The 24,428-nt window shown below is 46.7% G+C and overlaps 1 protein-coding gene across 1 annotated transcript; it reads left to right on the plus strand.

The window, feature by feature from the left end:
• On the plus strand, window positions 1–24,000 carry LOC115188715 (rho-related GTP-binding protein RhoE-like). Its single transcript, XM_029747448.1, has 5 exons — window positions 1–330; window positions 464–551; window positions 20,944–21,053; window positions 22,170–22,304; window positions 22,417–24,000. The coding sequence occupies exons 1-5, from the start codon at window positions 181–183 to the stop codon at window positions 22,663–22,665; spliced, it is 732 nt and encodes a 243-aa protein (XP_029603308.1). The 5' UTR covers window positions 1–180; the 3' UTR covers window positions 22,666–24,000.
• The last annotated feature ends 428 nt before the right edge of the window (window positions 24,001–24,428 follow it).

A 24,428-nucleotide genomic window follows, 5' to 3' on the forward strand; every position in this document is an offset into this window, starting at 1 on the left:
AAAGTCCCGTTCACGTTGTAGTCGACACCAGACACAGTACTGACAAAGGACGCAGACATCAGAGAGGAGAAACGGATTTATTACGCTCCGATTATCTGCTGTTTTCTATTATTGATGTGTGTGCGCACTCTTCTAACAACGTGGAGCTCTCTATAGCGGACTGTCCGTCAACTGACTTCAATGAAGGAGAGAATATCTAGTCAGAAAGTATCTGTTAAATCCGGGATGGATCCTAGTCAGATTGTGAAATGCAAAATAGTTGTGGTCGGGGACAGTCAATGTGGGAAGACTGCTCTACTACACGTTTTTGCAAAGGATATCTTCCCAGAAGTGAGTTCAAAGAAATGGATGCTTGATACCTAAATGTAACAAAAGTTTGTTATAACTAATTAATACTACTACTAATAATAATAATTGTTAATACTTGTCTATAATTATCTATGATTGTCTCTTTTTTCTTTAGAGTTACATGCCCACAGTGTTCGAGAATTACACGGCCAGTTTTGAAATAGACACGAAAAGAATAGAGCTCAGCCTATGGGACACGTCAGGTAATGAGCCATTTCATTTCTTCAATCTGCAGATCTATGTTTACTATAGCTCTATGACCCAGTCTCCCCTATTATAATATTTAGCTTAGATATATATAACCTGGGTAAATGTATATAACCTGGGTAAATGTATAAAACCTGGGTAAATATATATAACCTGGGTGAATGTATATAACCTGGGTAAATGTGTATAACCTGGGTAAATATATATAACCTGGGTAAATGTATATAACCTGGGTAAATATATATATAACCTGGGTGAATGTATATAACCTGGCTAAATGTATATAACCTGGGTGAATGTATATAACCTGGGTAAATGTGTATAACCTGGGTAAATATATATAACCTGGGTAAATGTATATAACCTGGGTAAATATATATAACCTGGGTAAATGTGTATATAACCTGGGTGAATGTATTTAACCTGGGTGAATGTATATAACCTGGGTAAATGTATATAACCTGGGTAAATGTATAAAACCTGGGTAAATGTATATAACCTAGGTAAATGTATATAACCTGGGTAAATGTATATAACCTGGGTAAATGTATATAACCTGGGTAAATGTATATAACCTGGGTGAATGTATATAACCTAGGTAAATATATATAACCTGGGTAAATGTATATAACCTGGGTAAATATATATAACCTGGGTAAATGTATATAACCTGGGTAAATGTATATAACCTGGGTAAATGTATATAACCTGGGTGAATGTGTATATAACCTGGGTAAATGTATATAACCTGGGTAAATGAATATAACCTGGGTAAATATATATAACCTGGGTAAATGTATATAACCTGGGTAAATGTATATAACCTGGGTAAATGTATATAACCTGGGTAAATGCAGGATCAATTATTTATTTATTGTTTGCCTTTGACTTCCATGATGCCCATTGATCACAGTTGCTGTCCATTAGAAATGCAGCTGCCAGGCATGTCAGGACCTGATGGTCTCACAGTGTCATGGAGGAATGCATGTCATGGATGTCATGGAGGAATGCATGTCATGGATGTCATGGAGGAATGCATGTCATGGATGTCATGGAGGAATGCATGTCATGGATGTCATGGAGGGATACATCTGTTGACAGGGATGAATATTTCATTTGAATGAAACTAAATGATCTATTATTTATTATCAAGTTGTGGTTTGTTACATTCTTAGAAGAAGTCATGATGCTACTGTGGAATGCTAGGGATGGACCAGCTGGTTGAACCATTCAGACAGACACCGCTGACCAAATGTTCTACCATGCTTCTCCAGCCATCTCCCCTCAACAAAGACACCATGCAGCCAATCAGTAACAGTGAGAAGACTGTCCTCCCTCCAGACAAACTGCTACTTCTGTACCTGGTCCAGTTTATTAGTCTTCTACTGGCCTCTTCCAGTAGACTGGTTTCTAGTGTTGAGGAGTTAACCTCATGGGATCTCCATCCATGCTGGAAGTCTGGAAGTAATTATGTGTTGTAGCCCCACTCTCCTCCAGCCTGATCCCCAGCCCTCTCCCTTCCGTACCCCCACTCTCCTCCAGCCCGATCCCTAGCCCTCTCCCTTCCGTACCCCCACTCTCCTCCAGCCCAATCCCCAGCCCTCTCCCTTCCGTACCCCTACTCTCCTCCAGCCCTCTCCCTTCCGTACCCCCACTCTCCTCCAGCCCGATCCCCAGCCCTCTCCCTTCCGTACCCCTACTCTCCTCCAGCCCTCTCCCTCCGTACCCCCACTCTCCTCCAGCCCGATCCCCAGCCCTCTCCCTTCCGTACCCCTACTCTCCTCCAGCCCTCTCCCCTCCGTACCCCCACTCTCCTCCAGCCTGATCCCCAGCCCTCTCCCCTCTGTACCCCCACTCTCCTCCAGCCTGATCCCCAGCCCTCTCCCTTCCGTACCCCCACTCTCCTCCAGCCTGATCCCCAGCCCTCTCCCTTCCGTACCCCTACTCTCCTCCAGCCCTCTCCCCTCCGTACCCCCACTCTCCTCCAGCCTGATCCCCAGCCCTCTCCCCTCTGTACCCCCACTCTCCTCCAGCCTGATCCCCAGCCCTCTCCCTTCCGTACCCCTACTCTCCTCCAGCCCTCTCCCCTCCGTACCCCCACTCTCCTCCAGCCCGATCCCCAGCCCTCTCCCTTCCGTACCCCCACTCTCCTCCAGCCCTCTCCCCTCCGTACCCCCACTCTCCTCCAGCCCGATCCCCAGCCCTCTCCCCTCTGTACCCCCACTCTCCTCCAGCCTGATCCCCAGCCCTCTCCCTTCCGTACCCCTACTCTCCTCCAGCCCTCTCCCCTCCGTACCCCCACTCTCCTCCAGCCCGATCCCCAGCCCTCTCCCTTCCGTACCCCCACTCTCCTCCAGCCCAATCCCTAGCCCTCTCCCTTCCATACCCCCACTCTCCTCCAGCCCGATCCCCAGCCCTCTCCCTTCCGTACCCCTACTCTCCTCCAGCCCTCTCCCCTCCGTACCCCCACTCTCCTCCAGCCCGATCCCCAGCCCTCTCCCTTCCGTACCCCTACTCTCCTCCAGCCCTCTCCCCTCCGTACCCCCACTCTCCTCCAGCCCGATCCCCAGCCCTCTCCCCTCTGTACCCCCACTCTCCTCCAGCCTGATCCCCAGCCCTCTCCCTTCCGTACCCCTACTCTCCTCCAGCCCTCTCCCCTCCGTACCCCCACTCTCCTCCAGCCCGATCCCCAGCCCTCTCCCTTCCGTACCCCCACTCTCCTCCAGCCCTCTCCCCTCTGTACCCCCACTCTCCTCCAGCCTGATCCCCAGCCCTCTCCCTTCCGTACCCCCACTCTCCTCCAGCCCGATCCCCAGCCCTCTCCCTTCCGTACCCCTACTCTCCTCCAGCCCTCTCCCCTCCGTACCCCCACTCTCCTCCAGCCTGAGGGGTGGAGGTGGTGGAGGTGGTAGTGCAAGCTGGGGCTCTGTTGCCAAGTGGGTCTGTTTGTCTGTCTGGTTGTCTGTAGACGGACTGGCTGTCTGCCTAATTGGCTGTAGAGACACTGTCTTCCTGTCCGGTTGGCTGTAGAGGGACTGTCTGTCTGCCTGGTTGGCTGTAAAAGGACTGTCTTCCTGTCTGGTTGGCTGTAGAGGGACTGTCTGCCTGTAGTGTAGTGTAGAAGGACTGTCTGCCTGTTTGTCTGTCTGCATGTAATGTGGAGGGAATGTTTCTGCCTGTAGTGTAGTGTAGAGGGACTGCCTGCCTGCCTGTAGTGTAGAGGGGCTGTCAGTCTGTCTGCCTGTTTGTCTGTCCGTCTGCCTGTAGTGTAGAGGGACTTTATCTCTGCCTGTAGTGTAGAGGGACTGTCTGTCTGTCTGTAGTGTAGTGTAGAGGGACTGTCTGTCTGTAGTGTAGTGTAGAGGGACTGTCTGTCTGTAGTGTAGTGTAGAGGGACTGTCTCTCTGTAGTGTAGTGTAGAGGGACTGTCTGTCTGTAGTGTAGTGTAGAGGGACTGTCTGTCTGTAGTGTAGTGTAGTGTAGAGGGACTGTCTATCTGCCTGTAGTGTAGTGTAGAGGGACTGTCTGCCTGCCTGTAGTGTAGTGTAGAGGGACTGTCTGTCTGTAGTGTAGTGTAGAGGGACTGTCTGTCTGTAGTGTAGTGTAGTGTAGAGGGACTGTCTGCCTATAGTGTAGTGTAGAGGGACTGTCTGTCTGTAGTGTAGTGTTGAGGGACTGTCTGTCTGTAGTGTAGTGTTGAGGGACTGTCTGTCTGTTGTGTAGTGTAGAGGGACTGTCTGTCTGTAGTGTAGTGTAGAGGGACTGTCTGCCTGTAGTGTAGAGGGACTGTCTGCCTGTAGTGTAGTGTTGAGGGACTGTCTGTCTGTAGTGTAGTGTAGTGTAGAGGGACTGTCTGCCTGTAGTGTAGTGTAGAGGGACTGCCTGCCTGCCTGTAGTGTAGAGGGACTGCCTGCCTGCCTGTAGTGTAGAGGGGCTGTCAGTCTGTCTGCCTGTTTGTCTGTCCGTCTGCCTGTAGTGTAGAGGGACTGTCTCTCTGTAGTGTAGTGTAGAGGGACTGTCTGTCTGTAGTGTAGTGTAGAGGGACTGTCTGTCTGTAGTGTAGTGTAGTGGAACTGTCTGTCTGTAGTGTAGTGTAGAGGAACTGTCTGTCTGTAGTGTAGTGTAGTGTAGAGAGACTGTCTGTCTGTAGTGTAGTGTTGAGGGACTGTCTGTCTGTAGTGTAGTGTAGAGGGACTGTCTGTCTGTAGTGTAGTGTAGAGGGACTGTCTGTCTGTAGTGTAGTGTTGAAGGACTGTCTGTCTGTAGTGTAGTGTAGAGGGACTGTCTGTCTGTAGTGTAGTGTAGAGGGACTGTCTGTCTGTAGTGTAGAGGGACTGTCTGCCTGTAGTGTAGAGGGACTGTCTGCCTGTAGTGTAGTGTAGTGTAGAGGAACTGTCTGCCTGTAGTGTAGAGGGACTGTCTGCCTGTAGTGTAGTGTTGAGGGACTGTCTGTCTGTAGTTTTAGTGTAGTGTAGAGGAATTGTCTGCCTGTAATGTAGACGGACTGTCTGCCTGTAGTGTAGTGTTGAGGGACTGTTTGTCTGTAGTGTAGTGTTGAGGGACTGTCTGTCTGTAGTGTAGAGGGACTGTCTGTCTGTAGTGTAGTGTAGTGGAACTGTCTGTCTGTAGTGTAGTGTAGAGGAACTGTCTGTCTGTAGTGTAGTGTAGTGTAGAGAGACTGTCTGTCTGTAGTGTAGTGTAGAGGGACTGTCTGTCTGTAGTGTAGTGTTGAGGGACTGTCTGTCTGTAGTGTAGTGTTGAGGGACTGTCTGTCTGTAGTGTAGTGTAGAGGGACTGTCTGTCTGTAGTGTAGTGTAGAGGGACTGTCTGTCTGCCTGTAGTGTAGAGGGACTGTCTGTCTGTAGTGTAGTGTAGTGGAACTGTCTGTCTGTAGTGTAGTGTAGTGTAGAGGAACTGTCTGTCTGTAGTGTAGTGTAGAGAGACTGTCTGTCTGTAGTGTAGTGTAGTGGAACTGTCTGTCTGTAGTGTAGTGTAGTGTAGAGGAACTGTCTGTCTGTAGTGTAGTGTAGAGGGACTGTCTGTAGTGTAGTGTAGTGTAGTGTAGAGGGACTGACTGTCTGTCTGTCTGTCTTTCTGCTAATTTCTTCAGTAGGTCTCCTGAGCCTTTCCTAGGCACGCCTCTGTGATTGGCTCAGCTTCAGTGGGCAAACACAGAGCTGGTCTGAGACTGTGTGTGTGTGTGTGTGTGTGTGTGTGTGTGTGTGTGTATATCCCCTAATGGGAACCCCTCTTTTATTCAGTAGGGCCTCTTAGCTACTGGCTTATCCCATGCCTCCATTGCCTCTATCCAGGCTTTAACAAGGTAGAGACACCTGAGCTCTGCTCATTACCAGGACTGAGCTGCACATTGATGGGCTCTGCCTCCTTGTCCGCTTTGTTTTCAAGCAGGAATAGAGGAAGGGAAGGAGCATAGCCAAACAGGAGTGGAGGTGCAGCAGACTAACACAAATTCTCACAGTAAAAATGAAAATGTAAGCTACTGGATATATAGAATAGAACACAACCCAGTAATACAGTATAGTATATAACACAACCCAGTAATACAGTATAGTATATAACACAACCCAGTAATACAGTATAGTATATAACACAACCCAGTAATAGAGTATAGTATAGAACACAACCCAGTAATATAGTATAGAACACAACCCAGTAATATAGTATAGTATAGAACACAACCCAGTAATACAGTATAGTATATAACACAACCCAGTAATACAGTATAGTATAGAACACAACCCAGTAATAGAGTATAGTATAGAACACAACCCAGTAATATAGTATAGAACACAACCCAGTAATATAGTATAGTATAGAACACAACCCAGTAATATAGTATAGTATAGAACACAACCCAGTAATACAGTATAGTATAGAACACAACCCAGTAATATAGTATAGTATAGAACACAACCCAGTAATACAGTATAGTATATAACACAACCCAGTAATACAGTATAGTATATAACACAACCCAGTAATACAGTATAGTATATAACACAACCCAGTAATACAGTATAGTATATAACACAACCCAGTAATACAGTATAGTATATAACACAACCCAGTAATACAGTATAGTATAGAACACAACCCAGTAATAGAGTATAGTATAGAACACAACCCAGTAATATAGTATAGAACACAACCCAGTAATATAGTATAGTATAGAACACAACCCAGTAATACAGTATAGTATAGAACACAACCCAGTAATATAGTATAGTATAGAACACAACCCAGTAATATAGTATAGAACACAACCCAGTAATATAGTATAGTATAGAACACAACCCAGTAATATAGTATAGTATAGAACACAACCCAGTAATACAGTATAGTATAGAACACAACCCAGTAATACAGTATAGTATAGAACACAACCAAGTAATACAATATAGTATAGAACACAACCCAGTAATATAGTATAGAACACAACCCAGTAATATAGTATAGAACACAACCCAGTAATATAGTATAGAACACAACCCAGTAATATAGTATAGAACACAACCCAGTAATACAGTATAGTATAGAACACAACCCAGTAATACAGTATAGTATAGAGCACAACCCAGTAATACAGTATAGTATAGAGCACAACCCAGTAATACAGTATAGTATAGAACACAACCCAGTAATACAGTATAGTATAGAGCACAACCCAGTAATATAGTATAGAGCACAACCCAGTAATACAGTATAGTATAGAGCACAACCCAGTATTACAGTATAGTATAGAGCACAACCCAGTAATATAGTATAGAACACAACCCAGTAATACAGTATAGTATAGAACACAACCCAGTAATACAGTATAGTAAAGAACACAACCCAGTAATACAGTATAGTATAGAACACAACCCAGTAATACAGTATAGTATAAAACACAACCCAGTAATACAGTATAGTATAGAACACAACAAAGTAATACAGTATAGTATAGAACACAACCCAGTAATATAGTATAGTATATAACACAACCCAGTAATAAAGTATAGAACACAACCCAGTAATACAGTATAGTATAGAACACAACCCAGTAATACAGTATAGTATAGAACACAACCCAGTAATATAGTATAGTATAGAACACAACCCAGTAAAATAGTATAGTATAGAACACAACAAAGTAATACAGTATAGTATAGAACACAATACAGTATAGTAAATCAAATCAAATTTTATTGGTCACATGCGCCGAATACAACAGGTGTAGACCTTACAGTGAAATGTTTACTTACGAGCCCCCAACCAACAATGGGGGGGGGGGGGCAATGCAAATATTCTGGGTAGCCATTTGATTAGATGTTCAGGAGTCTTATGGCTTGGGGGTAGAAGCTGTTTAGAAGCCTCTTGGACCTAGACTTGGTACTCCAGTACCGCTTGCCATGCGGTAGCAGAGAGAACAGTCTATGACTATGGTGGCTGGAGTCTTTGACAATTTTTAGGGCCTTCCTCTGACACCGCCTGGTATAGATGTCCTGGGTGGCAGGAAGCTTGGCCCCAGTGATGTACTGGGCCATTCACACTACCCTCTGTAGTGCCTTGGGGTCAGAGGCCGAGCAGTTGCCATACCAGGCAGTGATGCAACCAGTCAGGATGCTCTCGATAGTGCAGCTGTAGAACCTTTTGAGGATCTGAGGACCCATGCCAAATCTTTCTAGTCTCCTGAGGGGGAATAGGTTTTGTCGTGCCCGCTTCACGACTGTCATGGTGTGCTTGGACCATGTTAGTTTGTTGGTGATGTGGACGCCAAGGAACTTGAAGCTCTCAACCTGCTCCACTGCAGCCCGTCGATGAAAACGGGGACGTGCTCGGTCCTCTTTTTCCTGTAGTCCACAATCATCTCCTTTGTCTTGATCACATTGAGGGAGAGGTTGTTGTCCTGTCACCACACGGCCAGGTCTCTGATCTCCTCCCTATAGGCTGTCTCATCGTTGTCAGTGATCAGGACTACCACTGTTGTTTCATCGGCAATTTTAATGATGGTGTTGGAGTTGTGCCTGGCCGTGCAGTCATGAGTGAACAGGGAGTACAGGAGGGGACTGGGCACGCACCCCTGAGGGGCCCCTGTGTTGAGGATCAGAATGGCGGATGTGTTACCTACCCTTACCACCTGGGGGCGGCCGGTCAGGAAGTCCAAAATCCAGTTGCAGAGGGAGGTGTTTAGTCCCAGAGTCCTTAGCTTATTGATGAGCTTTCAGGGTACTATGGTATTAAACGCTGAGCTGTAGTCAATGAATAGCATTCTCACGTAGGTGTTCCTTTTGTCTAGTTGGAAAAGGGCAGTGTGGAGTGCAATAGAGATTGCATCATCTGTGGTTCTGTTGGGGCGGTATGCAAATTGGAGTGGGTCTAGGGTTTCTGGGATAATGGTGTTGATGTGAGCCATGACCAGCCTTTCAAAGCATTTCATGGCTACAGACGTGAGTGCTACAGGTCTGTAGTCATTTAGGCAGGTTACCTTAGTGTTCTTGGGCACAGGCACTATGGTGGTCTGCTTAAAACATGTTGGTATTACAGACTCGGACAGGGAGAGGTTGAAAATGTAAGTGAAGACACTTGCCAGTTGGTCAGCACATGCTCACAGTACACGTCCTGGTAATCCATCTAGTATAGAACACAACCCAGTAATACAGCATAGTATAGTATAGAACACAGCCCAGTAATACAGCATAGTATAGAACACAACCCAGTAATACAGCATAGTATAGAACACAACCCAGTAATACAGCATAGTATAGTATAGAACACAGCCCAGTAATACAGCATAGTATAGAACACAACCTAGTAATACAGCATAGTATAGAACACAACCTAGTAATACAGCATAGTATGGTATATAACACAACTCAGTAATACAATATAGTATAGTATTCAACACAACCCAGTAATACAATAGAGTATAGTATAGAACACAGCCCGGTAATACAGTATAGTATAGAACTCAACCCAGTGTAACGGCTGTCGTAGAGAGGGGACCAAAACGCAGCGTGTTGATTGCTCATGATGAATATTTATTTTAACTCAGAACACTAAAGAAAAAATAACAAAGAGAAAACGAAAGCCCACAGTTCTGTCAGGTACATAAACTAAACAGAAGACAACTACCCACAAACACAGGTGGGGAAAAAATCCTACCTAAGTATGATCTCCAATTAGAGACAACGAGGACCAGTTGCCTCTAATTGGAGATCATACCAAAAAACAACATAGAAATAGAAAACTAGAACCCAAAACATAGAAATACAAAACATAGAAAAACAGAAAACACCCCCTGTCACGCCCTGACCTAGTCTACCATAGAAAATAACATCGTACTATGGTCAGGACGTGACACCCAGTAATAAAATATAGTATAGAACACAGCCCAGTAATACAGTATAGTATAGTATATAACACAACCCAGTAAAACAATATAGTATAGTATAGAACACAGCCCAGTAATACAGTATAGTATAGTATATAACACAACCCAGTAAAACAATATAGTATAGTATAAAACACAGCCCAGTAATACAATATAGTATAGTATATAACACAACCCAGTAAAACAATATAGTATAATATAGAACACAGCCCAGTAATACAGTGTAGTATAGTATAGAACACAACCCAGTAATACAGTATAGTATAGTATAGTATAGAACACAACCCAGTAATACAGTATAGTATAGTATAGTATAGTATAGTATAGTATAGTATAGAACACAACCCAGTAACAGGCTTTCCACTCACATATGGATATAAAGCAGTGGTATTCAAAGTCAGGTTCACGACCCCTAGTGGGGGAATTTCAGTTGGGTCGCAAAATAAAAGGATTACAAAAATTAGAAGTACAAATTATTTTACTGCCTTGCTCAAGGGCAGAACGGCACATTTTTACACAAGCAACATTTTGGTTACTGTCCCAACGCTTTAACCGCTAGGCTACCTGCTGCCCTCCTAGAAAATGGACAGATTTTAAAGGTTTGTCATTAGATATGGGGTGGGGGTAAAATGGGTGCCCCAGAAATGCTGGTGAAAAAAATGGGGTCCCTGCTGAAAAAATGTAAATACCACTGACATAAAGCTATTGAACCCATATCAACTCACTAGCCTAACTCTTAAATAAAGGGGGCAGGCAGACAGCCAATCACCTTAGCAAACTGCCTCAGACACACACCTCCACTTTCAACATCCAAGGAGAGACGCAATGAAAGAAACGTTGCAAAGAAACATTTCAACACCCCGTAGCCCAGCCGGCAGGCCTCTAACCTTTACCCCTGAAGGTGAAGGAGCACAAAGAGGACAAATGGGAGTTAATAACTTCCCAGGACATTACCTTAATGACCTCCATTTGGTTGTTACCCCCTGACTGTGTCTGTGGTTCATTAACTGCATCACAGATAAACAGAGAACAAATGCGCCAGGGTCAGTCCACCACCACCTCGTACTGTAGGGAGTCCTGGGAGGGGCAGGGGGTTGTGGGTTCCTTCCTGGGAGGGGCAGGGGGTTGTGGGTTACTTCCTGGGAGGGTCAGGGGTCAGTGGGATGTGGGTTCCTTCCTGGGAGGGGCAGGGGGATGTGGGTTCCTTCCTGGGAGGGGCAGGGGGATGTGGGTTCCTTCCTGGGAGGGGCAGGGGGATGTGGGTTCCTTCCTGGGAGGGTCAGGGGGATGTGGGTTCCTTCCTGGGAGGGGCAGGGGGATGTGGGTTCCTTCCTGGGAGGGTCAGGGGGATGTGGGTTCCTTCCTGGGAGGGGAAGGGGGATGTGGGTTCCTTCCTGGGAGGGGCAGGGGGATGTGAGTTCCTTCCTGGGAGGGTCAGGGGGATGTGGGTTCCTTCCTGGGAGGGTCAGGGGGATGTGGGTTCCTTCCTGGGAGGGGCAGGGGGATGTGGGTTCCTTCTTGGGAGGGTCAGGGGGATGTGGGTTCCTTCCTGGGAGGGGCAGGGGGATGTGCGTTCCTTCCTGGGAGGGTCAGGGGTCAGTGGGATGTGGGTTCCTTCCTGGGAGGGTCAGGGGGATGTGCGTTCCTTCCTGGGAGGGTCAGGGGTCAGTGGGATGTGGGTTCCTTCCTGGGAGGGTCAGGGGCTTGTGGGTTCCTTCCTGGGAGGGTCAAAGGGTTGTGGGTTCCTTCCTGGGAGGGGCAGGGGGTTGTGGGTTCCTTCCTGGGAGGGGCAGGGGGTTGTGGGTTCCTTCCTGGGAGGGGCAGGGGGTTGTGGGTTCCTTCCTGGGAGGGGCAGGGGGTTGTGGGTTCCTTCCTGGGAGGGGCAGGGGGTTGTGCGTTTCAGTCTGGGAGGGTCAGGGGTCAGTGGGATGTGGGTTCCTTCCTGGGAGGGTCAAAGGGTTGTGGGTTTCAGTTTGGAAGGGTCAGCGGGGGCTCCAGTTCCACAGATGCCTGAGTTCCTGTCCCCCTACTGCTCCCTGGGAAGACAAACGACAGAGGGAAACATATTGATTAGTGCTGGGGCTGCTGAGTTAGTTAGGGAGATTTCAAAGGGGGGAGTGAATCCCACAGCTGCTAGCCTGCAGGCTCCTCCATATCAATCACATGCTGAGAAGAAGAGGGAGGATGGGGAGGAGGAGGACGGGGGATGAGGAGGGGTGCTAGATACCGGGGATAAAGCTACAGCTGAGCTGGGCTTATCTGCAGGAGCCATTCTCCCCAGGGCCGGATTTGGGAGCACCTACCTCCAGGGGGCCTTTCCTGCAATTGAAAACATTTTGCCATGGGACAGAGAGAAACATTTGCAGTTTTATCATGAGGCTAAGAGAAAATGTTGCAGTTTTCAAGTGAATTTCCTGCAATTCTACACATTTTGCCATGGCTCCTGTCATGTTCATATGCCATATGAGGGGCCCCTCCCCTTGAGGTAGCGGGACCCAGGGCACGTGCCCTGCGTGCCCGTTCGTAGATCCGTCCCTCATTCTCCCCCATTGGTATATTGACCCATCTGGGAGGTTTGGAGGAAGTGGTCCTCAAGGTGTTTGTTGCTTTGTACCTGAGGCATCGATTCAGATGTGACTTATTTCAACAATATTACCTGTTCATTTTCTAAAGGAATACAGTGGGAGACTGTTTAGAAATGAAGGGCAATGAAAGATCCTCAGAGCCAGCTGGTTGCCGTCCTGTCTCCTCCCTCTCTCCCTGCCTCCACACACGCCTCCCACATGACTGCTGTGTGATTCAGCGGCTGAGACAGGATGATGGATTGACTACTAGCGCGTTTGTTGACACTGTTGAAGGCCGGCCGTGCTCCGTGCACGCTGAACGCTTTGAGCCAGCCTATAGGAGAGAGACAGCAGCTGGTTCAGCTCGACACAAAGAGGCCAGTGACACTCAGAGAGACGACCGTCAGGGTGCTGGACCTTTCAGATGTTACACAGGCACCATTCACATTCCTCCACTGACTCGAATGCAAAGCATCTATTCTGAATCCCAGCCTGGATCCTGTGTGTTTCTGCAGTCAGTTGTTCAGGGGCTGCTGCCTGTCCACTCTGGCTTCTAGACAGCTGAGATGGGCTCTGCTTTAGCAAGCCCCCGTGCCTTCCCTTCTACACACCACGGTCAGCAGCCAGCCTTTGTTGCCTGGATCGGATCAATTTCTGGAGCTCGGCGAATTGGAGCTGCATGTTTCACATTCCGGGGACGAAAGGTTGCTACTTGCTACTGAACAAAGAGCCCTTTTGTAAACGCTGAGATCTTTCGGCAAACTTAAGAGGAGTGGTGCATATTTCCGTAAGGTCTTACGTTGTTAACCTGAAAGAAAACTCAATCAAATTAGTTTTTGCATGACTGTGAGGACTTGCCTTAAATCAGCTGTACTGTGTACTTATTTACACTGTGTGACCTGGGTAACTGAATCATTTACACTGTGTGACCTGGGGTAACTGAATCATTTACACTGTGTGACCTGGGTAACTGAATCATATACACTGTGTGACCTGGGGTAACTGAATCATTTACACTGTGTGACCTGGGTAACTGAATCATTTACACTGTGTGACCTGGGTAACTGAATCATATAGACTGTGTGATCTGAGTAACTGAATCATTTACACTGTGTGACCTGGGTAACTGAATCATTTACACTGTGTGACCTGGGTAACTGAATCATATAGACTGTGTGATCTGAGTAACTGAATCATTTACACTGTGTGACCTGGGGTAACTGAATCATTTACACTGTGTGACCTGGGTAACTGAATCATATAGACTGTGTGACCTGGAGTAACTGAATCATATAGACTGCGTGACCTGAGTAACTGAATCATTTACACTGTGTGACCTGGGTAACTGAATCATATAGACTGTGTGACCTGAGTAACTGAATCATATAGACTGTGTGACCTGAGTAACTGAATCATTTACACTGTGTGACCTGGGATAACTGAATCATTTACACTGTGTGACCTGGGGTAATTGAATAATTTACAATGTGTGACCTGGGTAACTGAATCATATAGACTGTGTGACCTGGGTAACTGAATCATTTACACTGTGTGACCTGGGGTAACTGAATCATTTACATTGTGTGACCTGGGGTAACTGAATCATATACACTGTGTGACCTGGGGTAACTGAATCATTTACACTGTGTGACCTGGGGAAACTGAATCATTTACACTGTGTGACCTGGGGTAACTGAATCATTTACACTGTGTGACCTGGGTAACTGAATCATTTACACTGTGTGACCTGGCTAACTGAATCATTTACACTGTGTGACCTGGGTAACTGAATCATATAGACTGTTGTGATCTGAGTAACTGAATCATTTGCACTGTGTGACCTGGGGTAACTGAATCATTTACACTGTGTGACCTGGGTAACTGAATCATATAGACTGTGTGACCTGGAGTAACTGAATCATATAGACTGCGTGACCTGAGTAACTGAATCATTTACACTGTGTGACCTGGGTAACTGAATCATATAGACTGTGTGACCTGAGTAACTGAATCATATAGACTGTGTGACCTGAGTAACTGAATCATTTACACTGTGTGACCTGGGTAACTGAATCATATAGACTGTGTGACCTGGAGTAACTGAATCATATAGACTGCGTGACCTGAGTAACTGAATCATTTACACTGTGTGACCTGGGTAACTGAATCATATAGACTGTGTGACCTGAGTAACTGAATCATATAGACTGTGTGACCTGAGTAACTGAATCATTTACACTGTGTGACCTGGGGTAACTGAATCATTTACACTGTGTGACATGGGTAACTGAATCATATAGACTGTGTGACCTGGGTAACTGAATCATATACACTGTGTGACCTGGGGTAACTGAATCATTTACACTGTGTGACCTGGGTAACTGAATCATATACACTGTGTGACCTGGGGTAACTGAATCATATACACTGTGTGACCTGGGGTAACTGAATCATTTACACTGTGTGACCTGGGGAAACTGAATCATATCTCTCTCTCTCTCTCTCTCTCTCTCTCTCTCTCTCTCTCTCTCTCTCTCTCTCTCTCTCTCTCTCTCTCTCTCTCTCTCTCTGTCATTGTTCACCTCTCACATTGACACACACTCCTTGCATTAGGGCCTTTTTCTTAAGTGGCATGCTTGAGGTTGATGGGATTCAGAGGTCTGGCAGCAGGACTTGAGGTTGATGGGATTCAGAGGTCTGGCAGCAGGACTTGAGGTTGATGGGATTCAGAGGTCTGGCAGCAGGACTTGAGGTTGATGGGATTCAGAGGTCTGGCAGCAGGACTTGAGATTGATGGGATTCAGAGGTCTGGCAGCAGGACTTGAGGTTGATGGGATTCAGAAGTCTGGCAGCAGGACTTGAGTTTGATGGGATTCAGAGGTCTGGCAGCAGGACTTGAGGTTGATGGGATTCAGAGGTCTGGCAGCAGGACTTGAGGTTGATGGGATTCAGAGGTCTGGCAGCAGGACTTGAGGTTGATGAGATTCAGAGGTCTGGCAGCAGGACTTGAGGTTGATGGGATTCAGAGGTCTGGCAGCAGGACTTGAGGTTGATGGGATTCAGAGGTCTGGCAGCAGGACTAACTGTGGAATGAATGGTTCAGATGGAGCTGAACTGTTGTGGTCCACACAGGGCTCCACTCAGCTGTCAGCTCAGCTGGCACCCTATTCCCTATGAAGTGCACTCGAGGCCCATCAGCAAATGGGGTACCATTTGGGACGCACACTAAGAGCTCTGTGGTCAGGCCTCTCTCTCTCTGCTTCGTCTGTCACTCTGAGGGCTGAAGGGAGAGACAGGGAGCATGTTTCAGCAGCTGCCTACTCCCCTAATCTGTCTGTCTGTCTGTCTGTCTGTCTGTCTGTCTGTCTGTCTGTCTGTCTGTCTGTCTGTCTGTCTGTCTGTCTGTCTGTGAAATATATTGAAAAATAGAGATGAAGGGAGCAAGAGAAAAGGAGAGAGACAGAGAAGGAGAGAGAGAAGAGAACAAAAGAGGTAGAACGGTGGGTGTCTTCCTTCCTCTCAGATTAATGTCCTGAGGGGAACAAGGACGGAGCAGAAACTAATGGTGATAGTCAACAGGACTTCAGCTATTTATGGCTGAGGAAAACACCCAAATACACACCACTGATTGTCCTGGGATAGCCACGAACTTATTGTGAAGTTTTGAATCTGTCTTCTATAGAACTACTAACAGCATGACCCTTAGCAGCAACCTCATCCTCTATAAAATAACATTGAAAATCGCCCCCAGATTTCCTGTGGAGGGAGAGCTTGTCAGTATTTTGATTGTTGCCCCCAGATTTCCTGTGGATGGAGGGTTTGTCAGTATTCTGAATGTTGCCCCCAGATGTCCTGTGGAGGGAGGGTTTGTCAGTATTCTGAATGTTGCCCCCAGATGTAATGTGGAGGGAGGGTTTGTCAGTTTTTGAATGTTGCCCCCATATTTCCTGTGGAGGGAGGGTTTGTCAGTATTCTGAATGTTGCCCCCAGATGTCCTGTGGAGGTAGGGTTTGTCAGTATTCTGAATGTTGCCCCCAGATGTCCTGTGGAGGGAGGGTTTGTCAGTATTCTGAATGTTGCCCCCAGATGTCCTGTGGAGGGAGGGTTTGTCAGTATTCTGAATGTTGCCCCCAGATGTACTGTGGAGGGATGGTTTGTCCGTTTTTGAATGTTGCCCCCATTTTTCCTGTGGAGGGAGGGTTTGTCAGTATTCTGAATGTTGCCCCCAGATGTCCTATGGAGGGAGGGTTTGTCAGTATTCTGAATGTTGCCCCCAGATGTCCTGTGGAGGGAGGGTTTGTCAGTATTCTGAATGTTGCCCCCAGATGTCCTGTGGAGGGAGGGTTTGTCAGTATTCTGAATGTTGCCCCCAGATGTCCTGTGGAGGGAGGGTTTGTCAGTATTCTGAATGTTGCCCCCAGATGTCCTGTGGAGGGAGGGTTTGTCAGTATTCTGAATGTTGCCCCCAGATTTCCTGTGGAGGTAGGGCTTGTCAGTATTCTGAATGTTGCCCCCAGATTTCCTGTGGCGGTAGGGTTTGTCAGTATTCTGAATGTTGCCCCCAGATGTCCTGTGGAGGGAGGGTTTGACAGTATTCTGAATGTTGCCCCCAGATGTCCTGTGGAGCGAGGGTTTGTCAGTATTCTGAATGTTGCCCCCAGATGTCCTGTGAGGGAGGGTTTGTCAGTATTCTGAATGTTGCCCCCAGATGTCCTGTGGAGGGAGGGTTTGTCAGTATTCTGAATGTTGCCCCCAGATGTCCTGTGGAGGGAGGGTTTGTCAGTATTCTGAATGTTGCCCCCAGATGTCCTGTGGAGGGAGGGTTTGTCAGTATTCTGAATGTTGCCCCCAGATGTCCTGTGGAGGGAGGGTTTGTCAGTATTCTGAATGTTGCCCCCAGATGTCCTGTGGAGGGAGGGCTTGTCAGTATTCTGAATGTTGCCCCCAGATGTCCTGTGGAGGGAGGGCTTGTCAGTATTCTGAATGTTGCCCCCATTTTTCCTGTGGAGGGAGGGTTTGTCAGTATTCTGAATGTTGCCCCCAGATGTCCTGTGGAGGGAGGGCTTGTCAGTATTCTGAATGTTGCCCCCAGATGTCCTGTGGAGGGAGGGCTTGTCAGTATTCTGAATGTTGCCCCCCAGATGTCCTGTGGAGGGAGGGCTTGTCAGTATTCTGAATGTTGCCCCCAGATGTCCTGTGGAGGGAGGGTTTGTCAGTATTCTGAATGTTGCCCCCAGATGTCCTGTGGAGGGAGGGCTTGTCAGTATTCTGAATGTTGCCCCCAGATGTCCTGTGGAGGGAGGGTTTGTCAGTATTCTGAATGTCTGGATGTGGTTGTGTGTCACTTAGTGATTATAGGACTTCCAGTAAATATGTGAAACATATCCTTCTGCGTTCCTCTCCATTGAGGACTGAGCAGCAAGCACTTCCTCTACAGTAACTGATCCTTACCCCATCCTCAACATCCTCTAACTGATCCTTACCCACATCCTCAACATCCTCTAACTGATCCTTACCCACATCCTCAACATCCTCTAACTGATCCTTACCCCATCCTCAACATCCTCTAACTGATCCTTACCCACATCCTCAACATCCTCTAACTGATCCTTACCCACATCCTCAACATCCTCTAACTGATCCTTACCCCATCCTCTAACTGATCCTTACCCACATCCTCTAACTGATCCTTACCCTCATCCTCAACATCCTCTAACTGATCCTTACCCCATCCTCAACATCCTCTAACTGATCCATACCCACATCCTCAACATCCTCTAACTGATCCTTACCCACATCCTCAACATCCTCTAACTGATCCTTACCCTCATCCTCAACATCCTCTAACTGATCCTTACCCCATCCTCAACATCCTCTAACTGATCCATACCCCATCCTCAACATCCTCTAACTGATCCTTACCCCCATCCTCAACATCCTCTAACTGATCCTTAACCCCATCCTCAACATCCTCTAAACTGATCCTACCCCATCCTCAACATCCTCTAACTGATCCTTACCCATCCTCAACATCCTCTAACTGATCCTTAACCCCATCCTCAACCTCCTCTAACTGATCCTTACCCCATCCTCAACATCCTCTAACTGATCCTTACCCCATCCTCAACATCCTCTAACTGATCCTTAACCCCATCCTCAACATCCTCTAACTGATCCTTAACCCCATCCTCAACATCCTCTAACTGATCCTTAACCCATCCTCAACATCCTCTAACTGATCCTTAACCCATCCTCAACATCCTCTAACTGATCCTTACCCCCATCCTCAACATCCTCTAACTGATCCTTACCCCCATCCTCAACATCCTCTAACTGATCCTTACCCCATCCTCAACATCCTCTAACTGATCCTTACCCCCATCCTCAACATCCTCTAACTGATCCTTACCCCCATCCTCAACATCCTCTAACTGATCCTTACCCCCATCCTCAACATCCTCTAACTGATCCTTACCCCCATCCTCAACATCCTCTAACTGATCCTTACCCCCATCCTCAACATCCTCTAACTGATCCTTACCCCATCCTCAACATCCTCTAACTGATCCTTACCCCATCCTCAACATCCTCTAACTGATCCTTACCCCCATCCTCAACATCCTCTAACTGATCCTTACCCCCATCCTCAACATCCTCTAACTGATCCTTACCCCCATCCTCAACATCCTCTAACTGATCCTTACCCCATCCTCTAACTGATCCTTAACCCCATCCTCAACATCCTCTAACTGATCCTTAACCCCATCCTCAACATCCTCTAACTGATCCTTAACCCCATCCTCAACATCCTCTAACTGATCCTTAACCCCATCCTCAACCTCCTCTAACTGATCCTTAACCCCATCCTCAACCTCCTCTAACTGATCCTTACCCCATCCTCAACATCCTCTAACTGATCCTTACCCCATCCTCAACATCCTCTAACTGATCCTTACCCCATCCTCAACATCCTCTAACTGATCCTTAACCCATCCTCAACATCCTCTAACTGATCCTTAACCCCATCCTCAACATCCTCTAACTGATCCTTACCCCCATCCTCAACATCCTCTAACTGATCCTTAACCCCATCCTCAACATCCTCTAACTGATCCTTACCCTCATCCTCAACATCCTCTAACTGATCCTTAACCCCATCCTCAACATCCTCTAACTGATCCTTAACCCCATCCTCAACATCCTCTAACTGATCCTTACCCCCATCCTCCCTCTTAAGGCCAGCTTTGCAGTAGCTATAGAGAGAAACCCTGGCCTGTGTGGGTCTGAAATTACACACTATTCCCTGTATAGTGCACCTATATAGAGCCCTCTGGTCAAAAGTAGTGCACGATATAGGGAATAGGGTGTGTGGCAGGGCAGGAGGACGGTGAATGGATGTTGATCCAGCTAGATGGTCTTCTTCCAGATACTGCATTCCTTCCTGTGTGTGGGTGGGTGTGTGTGGTGGCTTCCTCCGGGCATGTGGAAAAGACCTCCCAAGAGTCCCAGCCACTTTAGACATGAAAAACTAAATTCCCCGGATTCTTTGGCAGCGGGGCTTTGTTACATGTGGGTAGCCCTAGACTTTAGTTTCCACAGCTGCTCACGTGACCCGGTCTCTCACCTTGATGTAAGCCTAAACCCCTCACCACTAAGCTGTTACAGAGATAGGGGAGGAGGGAGGGAGGGAGAGAGGGAGGTTGGGATGGAGAGAGTGAAAGAGGGAGGCGTTTTCCTACACATGGTCTCAGTTTAAGGGGTTGGCATGGTTTTCTAGGTTTCTGCTTTCTCTGGCACTCTGGTCTGTCTCATGAGAGAAGTAACCTAGTCCTCAAACTCAAACACAACGCATTGCTGCAGTCTGCATAATATTTGCATCTCTTCTGTTGATGTTCTTCTGGTGTGTATTATCTTGATGCTAATGACTGTGTCCTTCGCTGTTGAGAAATGGTCTCTCATCACCAAAACATCTTCTTCTCTATGACTATTGGATTTCCTGTGTGACTTTCAGGCAAAATCTGTCAATATCTGGTTTGGACAGGTTTGGTTGGCCCATAGAATGCTCAATGTATCCATGTGTGTTTTTTTACTCTGTCTCAATCTCTTACATCCACAGGAGGAGTGTTAGTTCTCTGTGTATTGTGTGAGTTGTAGTTCTCTGTGTATTGTGTGAGTTGTAGATTTCTGTGTATTGTGTGAGTTGCATTGTGTGAGTTGTAGTTTTCAGTGTATTGTGTGAGTTGTAGTTCTCTGTGTATTGTGTGAGTTGCATTGTGTGAGTTGTAGTTTTCAGTGTATTGTGTGAGTTGTAGTTCTCTGTGTATTGTGTGAGTTGTAGTTCTATGTGTATTGTGTGAGTTGTAGTTCTCTGTGTATTGTGTGAGTTGTAGTTGTCCGTGTGCTGACCTGTGCTTTGTTCTGTTGTTTCAGGGTCTCCATACTACGACAACGTGAGGCCTCTCTCCTACCCAGACTCAGACGCTGTCCTTATCTGTTTTGATGTCAGCCGTCCTGACACACTCGACAGTGTAATAAAGAAGGTGTGTACCACAGGAGGTTGGTGGCACCTTAATTGGGGAGGACAGGCTCGTGATAATGGTTGGAGTGGAATGGGTGGAACGGTATCAAATACATCAAGCACATGGTTTCCAGGTGTTTGATACCATTCTATTGGCTCAGTTCCAGCCATTTTTATGGTCCATCCTCCACTTGTGTACCTACCATTCGTCAACCTCTACAGCCTTTAGAATATGGACCTTCATGTGTTTTTCTTTTACCTCACTTGAAAACTACATGTCCAGTTTTCATTCAATTAATTCATTTAATATCCTTTTCACTTGACCTCCCCCAGAACGTTTTCCCAGTAATTTCCAGTTTTTCCCAGTAATTTCCAGTTTTTTCCACTTAGCCCACTTAAACATCTAGAGAGTTGAGGTACAGACAGAGGTCGTAATGGGTTAGGGGGCGTTAGGGTGAGAGGAGGGCAGGGAAAGGAAGGAAGTGCTTTTAGTGTCCTCTGATGTGACTCTGCTATGGAAAAATAACATGAGAAGGTTCCGTTCCAAAACAGAGTTCCTTCCTTCCTCTTGGCCAGTTCAAACAATCACCTGTCTGTACAACACTGAACATGATCCCTCAATGTCCAGTCAGCCAGCCAGCCAGCCAGCCAAACACTCCGTGTTCTACAGACTGCATTAGTAGCAGATTATATCCACTGATTAAAGGCCATTGATCCCAGAGTGTTTATTGTGTTTGAGAGGAAACGTGAAGGATTATCTCTGGCCTTAAAGCCTCTGATACTACATTCCTTCCTGGGTTCAACGCCATGTGATGCAGCATGGTGACTGGAAACAGGAAGTGGCTTTGTCCTTCAGAAGGAGAGGGCTCAGGTTCTGTCTGAAAAAAGTGTACAAGCCGTCAAATACTTGATACCTCCAGTCCTTGATTCCTCAATTACTCTCTCTCAAAATCCATTGGAGGAGAGGCTCCAAGGTCCCTCCTCTTGTACCTCCTCCTCCAATGAGCTTTGAGAGGGAGGCGAGGAATTGAGGAATCAAGGACAGGAGGAGGCAAGTATTTGATGGCTAGTCTGGACTAGCTCCCATTCTGTCTGGTCCTGTCCGCCCAGTCTCAATGACTTTCTCTGTCCTCCACAGTGGAAAGGGGAGATCCAGGAGTTCTGTCCCAACACCAAGATGCTCCTGGTGGGCTGCAAATCTGACCTGCGCACCGACCTCTCCACGCTGGTGGAGCTATCCAATCACAGACAGATGCCTGTGTCATATGATCAGGTACGGTGGTTGTAGAGTGCATTTTCTTCAGATTTTGTGTCAATTCCATTTCAATTCAGTCAATTCGGGAAGTAAACTGAAATTCCAATTTCAATGTGTTTTCTTTATACAGGGTTCCAACATGGCCAAACAGATATCAGCCCCCTACATCGAGTGCTCAGCCCAGCAGTCAGAGAACAGCGTCAGGGACATTTTCCACGTGGCCACCTTGGCCTGCGTCAACAAGAACAACAAGAACGTCAAACGCAACAAATCTACCAGAGGCAACAAAAGGATCTCGCACATGCCCACTAGGCCCGACCTCGCGGCGGTAGCGTCAGACCTGCGGAAGGACAAAGCAAAGAGTTGCAGTGTCATGTGACCTGGTGGGCAGGGTCACGACCCTCAGGAGTGGGTTTGTAGGCTGGGATTGAAGCATGCAGTGAGGACAGGGCTTAAAGGTCAGAGCATAGTGCATTTTGGGACATTAGAGGGTGTGGCCCTTCCCTTCCTGCACTTTAAAGCCCTTGGCTTGCTGTCCTGGGGTGGAGTTTTTTATATGCATCATACAATGTAAGTGTAGATGAAATCCACCGTATCAATGACAACACAATAGTCTTTCAGTGTAGCCTGTCTGTCTACCATCCATCTCCCTTACATATCTTTTACCAGAAGAGGAAGCTATCTCTGCTTTGGGCCAATTAGCTGCCTTCCTTCCGGCGGCTTCCCGGGAGGTAGTAACACTGTTCCTCTTAGAGCTGGACGAGGAAGGGGTCATGGCCTTTCACAGGAAATTAGCATTTCCACAGGAAGTGATGTCACGTAGGAAAAGTTGAACGAGTCCCGGACGTTTTTCTAAGGACTTCAGAAAGGATGTGAACAAGAGATCCACGCTGTACATGTAACTGTAAAGGATGATGGGCTCACCCCGGTCTGTACAGCTGACTCCATTACCAGGAGAGACTGCAGCGGTGCACTCTGGAACGCTGAAGACGAGCGGCCATCTTGCACTGGATCAAAGATCTGGAAGTGACATGACACTGCGCACGCAGCACATCACTGTGGTTTCCATCAGCTTGTTTGTTTCTCTTCCCCCTTCTTGTGGTTGCAAGTCAAGTATTTCCTGACCTAATGGTCCGGTTGTTCCAGTCATCTCTTTCCTGTATTTTGTAGAATTTACTGTAAGCCCATATCATTTAAACCAATGACCGTTGACATCCTAGGACTTCTGATCTGGTTGGCGTAATGATAGACAGGGTATTGTGATGCTGAACAGTTTATGGACATGCCCTTTCAGCTATGCAACACCTTCTGAATCTGCTCTCAGCAAGGGAGGGGAAGGAAATAAACAAATGAAGCATGACTTTGGTTGAAGGACGTTGTTCACTGGATATGTCTAAAGTATAAATGCACTTTTTAAAGATCAAGGCTTCGCTAAAAAGCGGCATGAATTCTGGTATATTCCAATGCCTTTATTAAACTCGCGATGCTTTTCAAGTGTTTTCAGAACAGCTTCTCCTAGAGCAGTATCATCATCTAGCCTGCTAATGCTTTCTGTTTCTGAAATGAATGAAAAGATAGAAACGGTTGTTTGTTGTGTCATTAGGTCATCATCTCCCTTTTTTCATGTAAATGTCTGTGTCCCGTTGATGTTGCTACAATATTTATTGAGTAAGATATTTTCCCTTTCAAATAAAAGCAAAATGAAGAAAAAAAAGGATTTATTTTTTTCATCCCATTGCATGTTTAAAGTAAAATGTCATTCAGTTCCACAGACAAAGAACTCTGTCTCGTTGGCTGTTTTGACTTTTCCCCTGTAGGCATGTTATACATACATTTAATTGATGTCGCAAAACAAAGTTCTAGTAGAAACATATAGGCTTGCTTCAGGAGATGGAGTGAGTGTCATAACTTGAATTAAACCCAATGTCACACAGATGAGCTCAACTGGGGGCTGTCAGCCTAGAATATCCTGGGGGCTGTCAGCCTAGAATATCCTGGGGGCTGTCAGCCTAGAATATCCTGGGGGCTGTCAGCCTAGAACACAACAAACTGTTTCCTCTTCAATATACAACCCAGACAAACTGTTTTGTTTCAAATTGCACCCAATAAATCAAAGTGTCATGAGAATGTGGCGGCAGCGTA

This window comes from Salmo trutta, unplaced genomic scaffold, assembly GCF_901001165.1.
Source record: "Salmo trutta unplaced genomic scaffold, fSalTru1.1, whole genome shotgun sequence".
NCBI lineage: Eukaryota > Metazoa > Chordata > Actinopteri > Salmoniformes > Salmonidae > Salmo > Salmo trutta.